This window comes from Girardinichthys multiradiatus, chromosome Y (genome assembly GCF_021462225.1).
Source record: "Girardinichthys multiradiatus isolate DD_20200921_A chromosome Y, DD_fGirMul_XY1, whole genome shotgun sequence".
In the NCBI taxonomy this organism is placed as follows: Eukaryota; Metazoa; Chordata; class Actinopteri; order Cyprinodontiformes; family Goodeidae; genus Girardinichthys; species Girardinichthys multiradiatus.
The window spans coordinates 5,550,330-5,562,709 of NC_061818.1; the positions used below are offsets into that span (position 1 = coordinate 5,550,330).

General features: G+C 40.9%; 1 protein-coding gene across 2 annotated transcripts; it reads right to left on the minus strand.

Annotated features, from left to right (window-relative positions):
* Positions 1 to 284: 284 nt before the first annotated feature.
* LOC124864551 (protein phosphatase 1 regulatory subunit 35-like) lies at positions 285 to 9,601 on the minus strand. 2 transcript variants are annotated; one of them, XM_047359375.1, is made up of 8 exons: positions 9,539 to 9,601; positions 9,088 to 9,242; positions 8,240 to 8,341; positions 5,208 to 5,448; positions 4,093 to 4,198; positions 3,610 to 3,725; positions 2,726 to 2,816; positions 285 to 1,111 (listed from the first exon to the last, which is right to left on the minus strand). In XM_047359375.1, exons 4-8 carry the CDS (start codon positions 5,445 to 5,447, stop codon positions 804 to 806), a joined length of 861 nt encoding a protein of 286 aa, XP_047215331.1. In that variant the 5' UTR covers position 5,448; positions 8,240 to 8,341; positions 9,088 to 9,242; positions 9,539 to 9,601; the 3' UTR covers positions 285 to 803. The 2 variants fall into 2 exon arrangements, with proteins under 2 accessions (XP_047215331.1, XP_047215330.1); XM_047359374.1 differs by lacking the exon at positions 9,539 to 9,601 and having other exon boundaries at positions 9,088 to 9,304.
* Between the last annotated feature and the right edge of the window lie 2,779 nt (positions 9,602 to 12,380).

Consider the following 12,380-nt stretch of genomic DNA (forward strand, 5'->3'; position numbering starts at 1 on the left):
TGAACAACTGCAAACAGAATTTAAAGCTTATATGGAACAATTAACTGCTGTACGTCCCACGGAGCGGATCATCTTTCTAGGAAGCACACCGGTCTACTGCTACAAAATTTTAAAGAATGCATAGCATGCATGGACCCAGCAGATTGCATCGAGTCACTGACTTGCAGCATTCCCTCCTGGATGAGCATGTGTGGACAGTGGCTTGCAATGTGTTGTTGACTTTGCAGCAATCCCCCATATAGAGCATGCATGTAGCAACAGTGGAAAGAAAAACTGAACAGGTCTTGTCTTATCTTAAAATTTATTTTATTAGATTTAACACTAGAAAAACGGTTAAATGTACATAATGAGAATAGTTTAGAAATACCACAACCCTTCTTTAGACCATCTGTTAATGAGCCTTCTATAGACATCAAAAAACTAATCTTAAATCCTTCAACACAGAATATTACAAATAATTACAGCACACAGTTCTTATGTAACATCCCATCTCCACCTCTTGACCCACTATTTATCATGTGCCTGCAGCTGCTAATCCAAAAATGAGGTCTTCATACTCTTGGAATATGTGGCAGAGATGTGTTCAGCAAACCATCTGCATAATTGTTCCATGTTCAGTACTTGCTGAAGTTCTTGTTTTAATAATAAATAACTATAATCAGAACTGATTGGCCCCGAGGCTAACTGCAGGACTGAAAATCCTACCAGACCCCTCTGAGACAACATAAAGAATAAATATGTAAATACCTTAAGGGCAAACTAATCTCCATTAAAGAAACGAATGAAAATCTCTGATGTGTTTGTCATGGTGTGGCCTCCCAGCATCTCTGTCTTCTGTATAGGTCAAAGGTGTAGTAAGCGGTGCATGCTACTGGGGAAGGTTTGCACAGAGCTGGCTCCTCCTCTTGTGGGATGGGCGTCTGCCTGAACAGGTCAGGGGGGGTGAAAAACTTGAGGGTGGGGCCCTCTGCTGTCTTGTTGTCATAGCAGCAGGAAGGTGGTGGGGCCAGCATCAGCCTGGCCTGCAGCACCTGGCTGAGTAACTCATCCTCCTGCACGTTGACGCTAACCAGAGAGTTAAAGAGGTGCTGAGAGCGAGAGACATTCACCACTGAAGAGAGAAAGAGAAAACACAAGCATCTAAATACTCATCCCTTCAATCTATACCTTACCCAGGCACCAAGAGAAATGCATAAGGTCCCTGAGATACACATGTGTGTGTAATGTCCCTTTTCCATTGGCTCAATTTAGCCCCACTCCACTCTATTTTCGCTCGCTAAGTGAGCATTACTATTTTTTCAGTACCTACTTTTTTGGTGCCAGCTCCTAAGCAGGTACGACTCAGGCTGAGAAGAACCTACATGTGACGTGAAAGACGGCTGTTCACTGATTGGCCATGAGACCAAGAACAATTTGAAGGTTTTTGCTGAGGTAGTGCAGGGAAAAGTTAAAACTCAAGAGCGACTTCAATAATATTAAGGACCACAATGGCCGGAGCTGGTCAAACCAAAATATACTTTTACATTTTATATTTGCAAATCAAAAAACATGTCTGAAGGTTGAAAGAAAAGACAAAGGACACATCAGTTTCTGAATTGCACACAGGTAGGAGGCGCCGTATTTAATATCCTAAACCAGCTCATAACACTTAAAATCAACTGTTCAGACGCACAAATATTTTCCCAAAATACCATCATGAAACAGCGTGTTTGGTTTTGAAGTTTATTAACAGTCCTTTAGCGTACCAGCGTCTGCAGGAGGAGGGAGCAGGCAGAGAGCAGCTGGGCGTAATCAGACTGCCTGCATCGCATCAAACGGGAGGACGAGTCCGCTGAATCCAAGGAGCACAAATATCCAATATCCAACCTAAAACTAACTTCACCACAGTCAAAAGTCTGCAGTTTTGTGCTTTAAAGTCTTATTCCTTGTCATTGCTATGGCTGAAACAAAAACTTCCTCATTGAGCCCAAAATTGTACTTCAGGCAAACTCTGCAGCATTACCAGTCCTGACAGCGTCAGTCTCTTCCCTCTGCTTCTCCTGCCACATCATAATCCCTGAGCCTTATTTTATATATTCTGGCTGGATTGTGGTCCAGATAATTATCTCAATGGATCATTTTATACATGAAAAAAACTGATATAAGACATTTTTGCATGTGCAAAATTACAAACATTATTAGTACATAGTTTATTTACAGGGTTGTACCAATCGATTAGCAGGCCGATTCATCGGCCCCAAGTTTCCCACTGTCCTCTTTTTACTGTGCTGTGAGAGGCCTGCCCACCAGGTCACGTCTGCACGTGTGCAGTTTACAACTGTTGACAACATAAGATTGGAACACTGAAGATGTGTTGTGACATTATGACACCTGAAAGTGTCAGTTATTTAAAAAATCGGTATTGGCCAAAATCGGAATCGGCATATCAGGAATTTTGAAGATCGGTAATTGGCCAGAAAACTGCGATCGGTGCACTCGTATTTATTGATGTTTTTATTTTCTATTTATGTTTTTAATCGTTTCACGTAGATTACTTTAATGCGACAATGTCACACAGAAAGGTTAATAGCGCCACTGCACATTACACTGACAGCTGGAGACTGGGCTTCAGCCGCCATAGTTCCAGCTGTCAGTACTTCCATGGTACCGTACAGAGTAGAGAGAAACCAAGTGGAGTGGAGCCGCACCGCCTAAAACGAGCCAGTGAAAACGGGGCATAGGTTACCTTCAGTAGCTCTGGCATTAATCAGGGTCTTCGTTCTCTCTGATTTCTGTAGAGTCTCCTGAAGGGCTTTCTGGGAATTAAACTCTGTCTCCTGTGGGATAAGGAACAGGCCCACATGGTTATCTGCTCAGTATTGAACATGTCTGGCATATTTGTGGATCAGGAGGGACAAGGACCACAAAATGAATGCTGAGAAACTGCCAGGCAGATCTATGGTGTCTTGCAAGAGTATTTGTATATATTTTAGCATATGGGTCAATACTTTGTAGAACCACCTTTCTGCAGTTCCAGCTCCATGTCTTTTGGAGTATGTCTCTACCAGGAGAGTGTCTGTGAACATAGTCTTGCCATAGATTTCCAGTTGGATTTATGTCTGGGCTTTGATCAGGCATTCTAATACATTCTGCTTTGATCTAAATCACTCCACTCTTTCTCTGGCTGCATGTTTAGGGTGGTTGTCCTGCTGGAAGGTGAACCTCCACCCCAGTCTGTAGTCTTCTGCAGCCTCTAACAGGTTTTCCTCCAGGATATTCCTGGATTTAGATCAATCTATCTTCCCATCAACTCTGACCAGCTTTCCTGTATCTGCTGAAAAATAGCAGCCCACAGTATCAATTCAGACTATTATTCAAATTGGTAAAAAAATAACTTCTAGGTTCTAGGATTTCCTTTTCAGTTTTCTATTAAAGTCGGATTTGTGCTGTGCACAGCAATTGGCTGGGCTGTTGCTACAACCAACTGTATGTACTTTCTTTCATACTCAACTTTTGGAAAGCACTGTAGACTTATTTCTTAAATGGATTACATGAGCAGATCAGATGCACAGCCAGTTGAAATGAATCATCTTTGTGGAAATTCGAAGGAAAATTAAGCAAAGTGTGAACCCGCAGTGACTGAAGCTCCACCTTGAGGGCCAGGGTGGAATTAAGTTCTGCATTCTCCAGACAGCATGGGTCCTGGACAAATGCTGCAGGAGGAGGATCCACAGAACATCTTCCAACTCAACACAGAAAAGAAAGAGACAGATTAGAGTTGCAGCAGTGGTCCTGACATTTCAAACTCTGCTCAGAGGGACAATTTCCAGCCTGATTTAATGTCCAACATTACAATTAAAAAAACATTGTGATGTTTTAATGTGAAATTCATTGATTAGGCATTTTAAAACTTTTTAATATATCTATTTATAAATGTATTGGTTAATTAAATACTATTTTTTAACCCATAAATACAGGTCAAACTGAAACACTATTTGAAGCTGAACAGTTTTTCATCCACTTTATTCATACCTTAAGTAATGTGACATAAATATAATGAGCTGTTTAATGAAACCTACAAATTACACTAAATTATTTAAACCTTGTAGTTACCATGGTGATGTCCTGAGCTTCTTCTCTGACCTTTAATAGGCTGCTGATGAGGAACAATACGTGGTTCGGGTGTCACTGTGACAGCCACCGGCTCTTCAAAATGCACCTGTACAAGAACGTGGAAACATACACACAAGTTAGCATCATATTGCTGTCTCCCTCTCTCTCTCACACACTCAGACTATATTTATATTTTCTTTGGCTTCCACAGATGATGATCACCCTTGAAACTTAGGTGTATTTTATGCAATGTTAGGCCAACAAAAGTTGTACTGGAACCAGATGAAAAATTATACTTTTCAGAATTTTTAGACCTATACAAATCCGAGACTGGTTTGCATTTGTATTCAGCCCCCTTTTATCTGATGCCCCTAACTGAAAACTAGCTGCAGACATCCCGCTCTGACCACCTTTCCATTCTCTGCTGAACAAGAGATCCCCACAGCATGATGCTGCCACCATAGTGAATGTTCAGGGTGATGTGCAATGCTAGTTTTTTTTTGCCACACAAACTGTGTTGCATGTAGGCCAGAAAGAAATCTCAGTCTCATCTGAGCAGATCAAATTTTTGCCATGTGCCCAATATGACTTATGGAAAACTTTGACCAGGATTTCTCATGGTTTTCTTCTTGCTTTCACACAATACCTGCACTTACCCTGAGAATTAATCACACCCTGGCCATCTTTATTTAATAATTAGGTGACTTCTCCAACCAGTCGGCTGCACTGCACTGGATTTTATTTAGGGATATCAGAAGAAAATGGGCTAAACATAAATGCATGTCCCTCTTTTCAGATTTTTATTTAAAAAAACTTTAAAACACTTATAATTCACAATTATGGACTAATTTGTGTTGGTCTATCAAATAAAATCCCAGTAAAACATTAAAGTTTGTGTTTGAAACATGAGAAAGAATAGAAAAAGGTCAGTGCATGTCGTCGTCAGAGACCAAGGCATGCTTTCTGGGAGTCCATTTAACGCTAATAGGCCCATCTGGTGAAGTATGTATGGGTCTTTGAAATGGTTTGCAACATGCTACAATGTCAAATTTCTCTTGTGGGAGCTGTCTGGATCAGTATGAAGGTGTGGGTAATGGTTTGATGCTCAGTGCTACCTTTGTTTTCCTCTTTTTCCCGGCCTGTCCTCGCGGGCGGGGCCTCGGCTGGGGTTGGGCCCTCTGTTGACTCTGCTTTGGCTGACGGGGATTCTGTTGCATGCGGTCAGTCTTTGAGTCAGGGCTAAGAGTGACTGACAGGTCGAGTTCAGGGCAGTGCGCCACACAGGAGGGAGAAGGGAGGGGGACGGGAATGGGGCTGGGAGATGGGGGAGGAGAGTTGAGGATGGAGAAACTCATCCTAAAAAGGTAAACAACACAAGGAGAGCTGATTTTGAAGATGATCAGAGTAAGCCTCCAGTAAACTGCAGCTGGGTTTGGTTGCTATTTCTAGATGGATTGAAAGCAGAGGAGATCCTATTTGTGTTATACGTGCATGATGCTGATATAAGAGGCCACTGCCATCAGCGACAACTCTCTCTATGAACAAATTGCTGAGCCCAGTGTTTCCTAGCAAGACATTGTTGAGTTTGATTATTTCTCAGAAACATGCTGACACACTGGAGAATCCTAGGGACCAGCCATTCACGTGATGTAAAGAAAAACATGGTTTCGAGCAGCACTCCTACAATCTGTTGTCCTTGAGGTCATCTGTCCATCCTATCAGGACTGAAACCGGGCCAGAACAAACAACCTGACTTCTCGGTAGGTTGCTGCTCTCCATAGAGAAAAATAAACTTCTGGGATCCTTTATGTGTTCAGAAGTAAAGGCTCCTGATCTACTTCATCTTTGTTGAGATTTCCAACCTCCTGGGTTGCTCCAATTTATCCACTATAAAATCCTGTTATTTTCTAGACTTAATTTTCTAGAATTTGCTATAATCTTTCAAAGACAGTAAGGCCCAGAACTTTTGTTTAGTTTGGTTTTATTATCTGTTACTTTCCACAGATCATGAGACAACACTGCTGGCTTTCCATTCAGCAGATCTCCTAAATCATTTTTGATGATTAAGAACGTCTGTCACAAATTCCAAAAGATAGGAATTTTGATGGAAAACCAGTTTGAGAATCTTGGATTTAATTTAAAACCTAGATGTTAAAGGATCCAGACATTAAACGTGATGACCGTACAGTTAAACTGGAATCTAGTCAAACAGACAAGCATAACTAAAAAAACCAAAATGATTAAAATAATGGACAAAACCTCAAGCTGTCATGTGGGAAACCAACAACAGAATGTTATCATCTTCGAGGTAGAAATCAATATAAAAATTCAATTTGTTTTGCCAGATATTGTGGTTTTTACTATTACATAAAATATGCAAATTTTATTCAAAATTTCATTTCTCTACATAAATCCACTTTTCTAAAATCAAATTCTGTACTTTTCAAGACTTTGTAGGAACCTTGAACTACATCTCCTGAAATAATACCTCATGCTTTACTCTGATGAGAAATCCAAAAAACAAGAAGGATAGTTAGTTGAAGAGCAATATTGTATTATGGCATACATATACAAGCCCAATACAAGTGATATTAAAGAATTTTATTTGACCCTATTAATATACAGTATAAATATTTAATAATAATATTTTGGGGGTAGGGTAGGGCCCTCCCCAGATGACAGAGTTCCTCATCCGATGGCCTACAGAGGAAGCTCATCTGAGCCGCTTGGATCTGGCATCTTGTTTCGGTTATGATCCATATCTCATGGCCCAAAGTGAGGGTAGGAACATGAATATAGGAGTAAATCGAGAGCTTTGCTTTTTGGCACAGCTCTTTCTTCACCACAACAGACTGAATCAGTGCCCGCCAACACACACTGGGAACAAACTGGACTTTGTGCTGAGAATGTGGACACAGCTCTTGCTTTGGGCATACAAGGGTTAAACAGCCCTTAAACGCCACCCAGATGTCCTACACCCTGGCAGCAATGGTGTTGTCCCTGATCTCCATGCAACACTGAAGAGGCGTGACAACATAACAGCCCCACGGTGTCCAGAGCCTTCATGATCTCAGGCTGAATTTCCACCACGCCTAGGACCCTGTCAACTCAGTTTTAATTACCTCAGTGACCTCTGACACAGTGATGGAATCGTCTTCTCCAATTCAAGAGTTGTAATGTAAAAATCTCAATAAACTCTAGTTAGGACTGATGATGACTATTTCCACCACAAATACCTTAGTGTTATAGGGCAGGTGTTTTAATTGGGATCAAGTAGCTCCTAAAGCAATTCTGGCGTCTGAAAACAGCCTCTCATGTTGGATGAGCCTATTACTTCCTTTACTCTTTGTAATCTTAATGTTTATATTCATTTGAAATATTTCACAGTTCTTCTGTGGATATTTGGAGACCAATGAAGCTCCTAATACATTTCCTCCGTTGCTGCCTTATATCATGCCCACTGTAAACACATGATGAGGATCATGTCTGTTAACCTGACTCTTGAAAATAATTTGGAGAAGGGCCATCAAAGGTCATTAACCCATCAGCAGGACCGGTATCTGCTCCTTTGTGCGTGGATGAACAGGATGAGTACTGCCAGGGTCCTACAAAGTGACCTCCAGAGGGCCACTGGTGTGAATGTCTCTGACCATACCATTAAAAACCAACTTCATGAGGGGTTTTCTGAGGGCCCGACAACCTCTAGTAGGCTGTGTGACCACTACCCCGCACCATGGACCACGACTGCCATTTACCAGAGAACACAATAGTCTGGTTCGGTCCTGGTTCTATTCACAGATGAATGCAGGTTCACTCTGAGCTCATGTGACAGACATGAAACAGCCTGGAGAAGCTGTGGTGAATGTTATGCTGTCTGCAACGTCGTTAAGCATGATCGGTTTGATGGTGGGTCAGTGTTGGTCTGGGGAGGCATATCCATGGAGGGGTGGGGGGGAGGCAAAGCTGTACAGGTTAACAACGGCACCCTGACTGCCATTTGGTACCGGGATCAAATCCTTAGACCCTTGTTAAATGGTAAATGGACTGAATTTATTTAGTGCTTTTCTAGTTATACTGACCACTGAAAGTGGTTCTACTGAGAACCATGTTGAGTTGCTGCAATGACATCTCAGCAAATTGTACTTGCCTGATGCATCAATTTTTCAGTTTTCTGTGACTTCAGATTAAGCAGACAGGTGGGACAATCCGTCTGAAGGAAAAGTTTTAGTCTTGGCTCCACAAATCTGACCTGAAGAGTGGCAAGAAGAAAGCAAAAATTAATGTGGAGGGCACAGCAAACATGTGAAAGAATGTCTCAATTCAAGTTTCTGGCCTACATACAAAGCACTATGGTGTAAATACATACACTATGGTGTAAATCTGGTACTACAAATCCCCACTATAACACACCATTGCCTGGGTGAAACATGGTCAAGGCAGCATCATGCTGTGGGTCTGTTTTTCTTTAGCAGGAACATGTAAGCTAGTCAGAGTTGATTGGAATAAGAAATACAGGCCAATCCTGGCAGAATACCTGATGGCTGAGGAAGTTATATCGTGCAAACCATGTTTGATTTTCCTTCCACGTCACAATTATTCACTACTTTGTGTTGGTCTGTCAGACCTCCAATATAATACACACAAATCCAACTCTAACATCACCAGATGACAACAGGTTTATAAAGTATGCCGTGAATACTCTAGCAAAGGACTGACCACAGAATCAGTCTGATCTCGGTAACCATAGCAACCTCCTCAGTTAGCTTTAAGAGGCTATGACAGTTAGCATAAACCAGCCGTCAGTCTCGGAGCCTCAACTGAATAATACTTTAAACAGTGTATTGATAATTACGCCAGTAAACGGGTAGTAGTTATGACAGGTTTGAATAACATTATCTTAGTTCGTGTTCAGCTCTAAATTTAATCCAGCATGTGTTAGCTGGTTTATTTCGATCAGCGATGAATCATAGTAATCTCCGACATAAGTGTTTTTACCTTCTGACGTTTCAGATGGGATCCCAGAGGTAATATGCGGCTCTGCAGGGAGATATCCGCTCTCTGTTCAAGTCTTCTTCTTCTTTTCTTCTTCTGTTATTGTTGGTGGTTGACAACTACCGTAAAGGTACATTACCACCACCTACGGGACCGGACTGTGGAACAATAAATGAACAGCAAAGTTACACGCCAGTAATACATAATCCAGTTTGATGTGCGTCATTCAATCCCACGTTTCTTATTCAAAGCAATGAAATCAATTTCTTTTTTGCTTTTCCACACCCGTTTTTTTGGTTTGTACCAACATCATTTTCTTCCTGACCGGCAGCTGGAACACCCCGGCCACCGTAGTAACACAGATACATTTTGTGCAACATAATTCAGAAATCACATTTTTAATTTCTAACTTTCCAAGATCCAAATGAACAGAACCTGATCGAAAAGGTCTCACAAAGTTTCAGGTCCAAGTAGTAAAACCTGAGGTTTCTTGCTGACAATGACTTCAGAATCCAATATGTCTGCCTTGTGAATTAAACTTGCTGACAGTACTGTTATAAAAGTGAAACGTTTATGCTTCTGACAGTTGAAAAAACAAACAGGTAACAAACTTTAAACAGGTATTAAACATACTTTTTATGAAGCCCAAATTTCTGAATTAAAATGTTTTCATTGTTCTGATTCTTATCTAAATGTCGAGTTTTCAGCTGTAAGCAGAACATCATTATTAACGGAAATAAAAGCTTAAAAACTTAAGTCTGCAAGGAATTCATCTATATAAAACATTTTATTTAAGTGAAGTGAGTTTCTGAAACAAATGAACTTTTCAATAATATTCTCAACTATTAAATGGGTCTGTAGTAGGTAGTCACTGGACAAATCTCAGTGCCTGATTCAATTCATAATGGAGGTTCTCAAAATTAGGTGCCTGTACATTTTTTTAAAGTTTGATGTAGCACAGATCCGTGTAGCAGAACACCTCATCTTTTAGGCTGTTCATGCTTTTTAGCTCTACATCACAGTTGAGTCCTTATTTACCTTACAAATAATCAATACTATTGATTCCAGAATTTCTGCTTGGCCCTACTAAAAGCAGCCCACAAAACCAACAGACCCAACAGTTGACATACAGACTGCCAATTCAAAGTAATTAAATTAGCCATTTAGACATGTTTAAAATAATAGCAGTATGGACTTCAATCAGCAAGGATGATCATTCTGTGAATAAATGTATTTAGTAGGTAGCCTTTATTAAAGAACAAAACCAGCAGACGTTGGGACTGCTGGTTATAGGGCACTGTTTTCTAAAAATCAGAGTACAATAGTTCAGTCCAAACATTGCCCAGAAGAAGTTATGGACAAGAAGCCCCTGCAAATCCCATTGTTGAAAAAAAAGAAAGGGCAGGTGTGTTTGCAAGGAAAACACCGTGTTTGACCTAAAGAGAAATGGATAAAAAAATTACGCACAGTCGAAGGCAAGATTGTTCTTTTAGGGTCTAAGTGCACTGGTTTTAAGCCAAAGTACAATGTAAAGCACAGTGGTTCAGGCATCATGACATGAGAGGTTTCTTATACTATAGTGTTGTGCTATTTAGAATGAGGAAGAATTAGATTTTGGGCCCCTCTTCCTGTTCAGAACATCACCACCACCAATAGTGTTTCAGTACAGATGTAAAGGTATCTGGTTGAAGTGGGGCAAGTTTAATTGGTTTAACTTAAAATCAATCAGGAATAATTGCTTATTTTCTGAGATGCATTTGTGATCAAACTGAGATCAAACACAAAGAAAAGATTAAACTTGCAGCAACAGATTGTAACTACAGTGACCTAACTGTCAAACAGTAAAGATTTTTCTGTTACACTTTTACAAAGTATGGCTGCACGGTGGCGCAGCTGTTACCTTGCAGCAAGAAGGTCTTGGGTTCCACTCCAAGGCTAGGGGTCTTTCTGCATGGAGTTCGCATGTGTTCTCAGGGTCCGAAAACATGACTGTTTTGCATGTTCTCCCCATCCATGTTTGGGTTCTCACGGGGTACTCCGGCTTCCTCCCACAGTCCAAAAACATCACTGTTAGGTTAATTGGTCTCTCTAAATTGCCCTTAGGCGCATATGAGTGTGTGCGTGGTTGTTTGTCCTGTGTGTGTGTGTCTGTGTTGCCTGTGATGGATGGACTGCCGACCTGTCTCCTGCCCATAGACTGTTGGAGATAGGCACCAGTTTTTTTAAATATCTTAATTTATCAATGCTGAAACCGTCAAATCAAATTTAATAGTATTCTTAATGAAAAACATATTTTAGATTTTAGATCTATGGCCTATGGTAAAATTCGAGCATTTATAGGAGGCCCCTGATGGTTTGGGGGCCCTAAGCAGTGGGTTAGTCCACTATGCCTTGGGGTGGCTCTGATCCTTGTTTCAGACCAACAAGATGGAGATTAAAGAGCGAGCAACCTTAATCCCATGGAAAACCTGTGGGGACTTAAAGCACGGTGTTTGTGAGGCAAAAAAGACATGCAGAGGAACTATTCATTCTGGGCTGGTACACCTGTTCATGGCTGCCATTAGATACTTGACCCAACATGACACAGATGTGTTGCAGTTCTCAGTTTTAGCAATAGGCTACTTATAGAACAAACTATTAGTTCAGTGTCACAGGAAAACTAAATCTTTAGGCTTCTTTCAGTAAATGTTGGAGTTTAAAAAGAAAAATGCAAATACTGCAATTATTTTGAACAATCTTTTTTTCTCAGTTTCTGCAGTCAGAATAATTGATTAAAATGCTTTCATACGTTCATATCTGTGTCTATGGAAAGCTTTTACTCAATTTTTAAACACACTGCTGTTATTTTCGACACAAATGTAGTTTATACATTTTTGCACCTCATAATTTAGTTTGCAACATAAAGGAAACCAAGACTGAGGATTTTTTAGCTCAACGATGGCACTGACTGAGGTCCTGGATGAGTTGAAGAAGACCTGCTGTCTCTCTCCTAGACATAGCAATTGGCTGAGTTTCTACTACAACTAACTGTATGTGCTCTCTTTTAACCTATAGACTTATAAACTCCGGCTTCCTCCCACAGTCCAAAGACATGCCTGTTAGGTTAATTGGTCACTCTAAATTGCCCTTAGGTGTATGAATGAATGTGTGCATGGTGGTTTGTGTGTTGCCCTGCGATGGACTGGCGACCTGTCCAGGGTGTACCTCGCCTCTCGCCCATAGACTGCTGGAGATAGGCACCAGCTCCCCGCGACCCACTATGGAATAAGCGGTAGAAAATGCCTGACTGACTGACA

Excerpts from the sequence above, each read along its gene's own strand:
- LOC124864551 (XM_047359375.1), bottom strand. The coding sequence starts at position 5,447 with ATGAGTTTCTCCATCCTCAACTCTCCTCCCCCATCTCCCAGCCCCATT. Across the intron at positions 2,817-3,609 it reads TGGAGCTTCAGTCACTGCGG|GAGACAGAGTTTAATTCCCA; the intron begins GTTCACACTTTG and ends CTTATCCCACAG. Across the intron at positions 1,112-2,725 it reads TAATGCCAGAGCTACTGAAG|TGGTGAATGTCTCTCGCTCT; the intron begins GTAACCTATGCC and ends TTCTCTCTTCAG.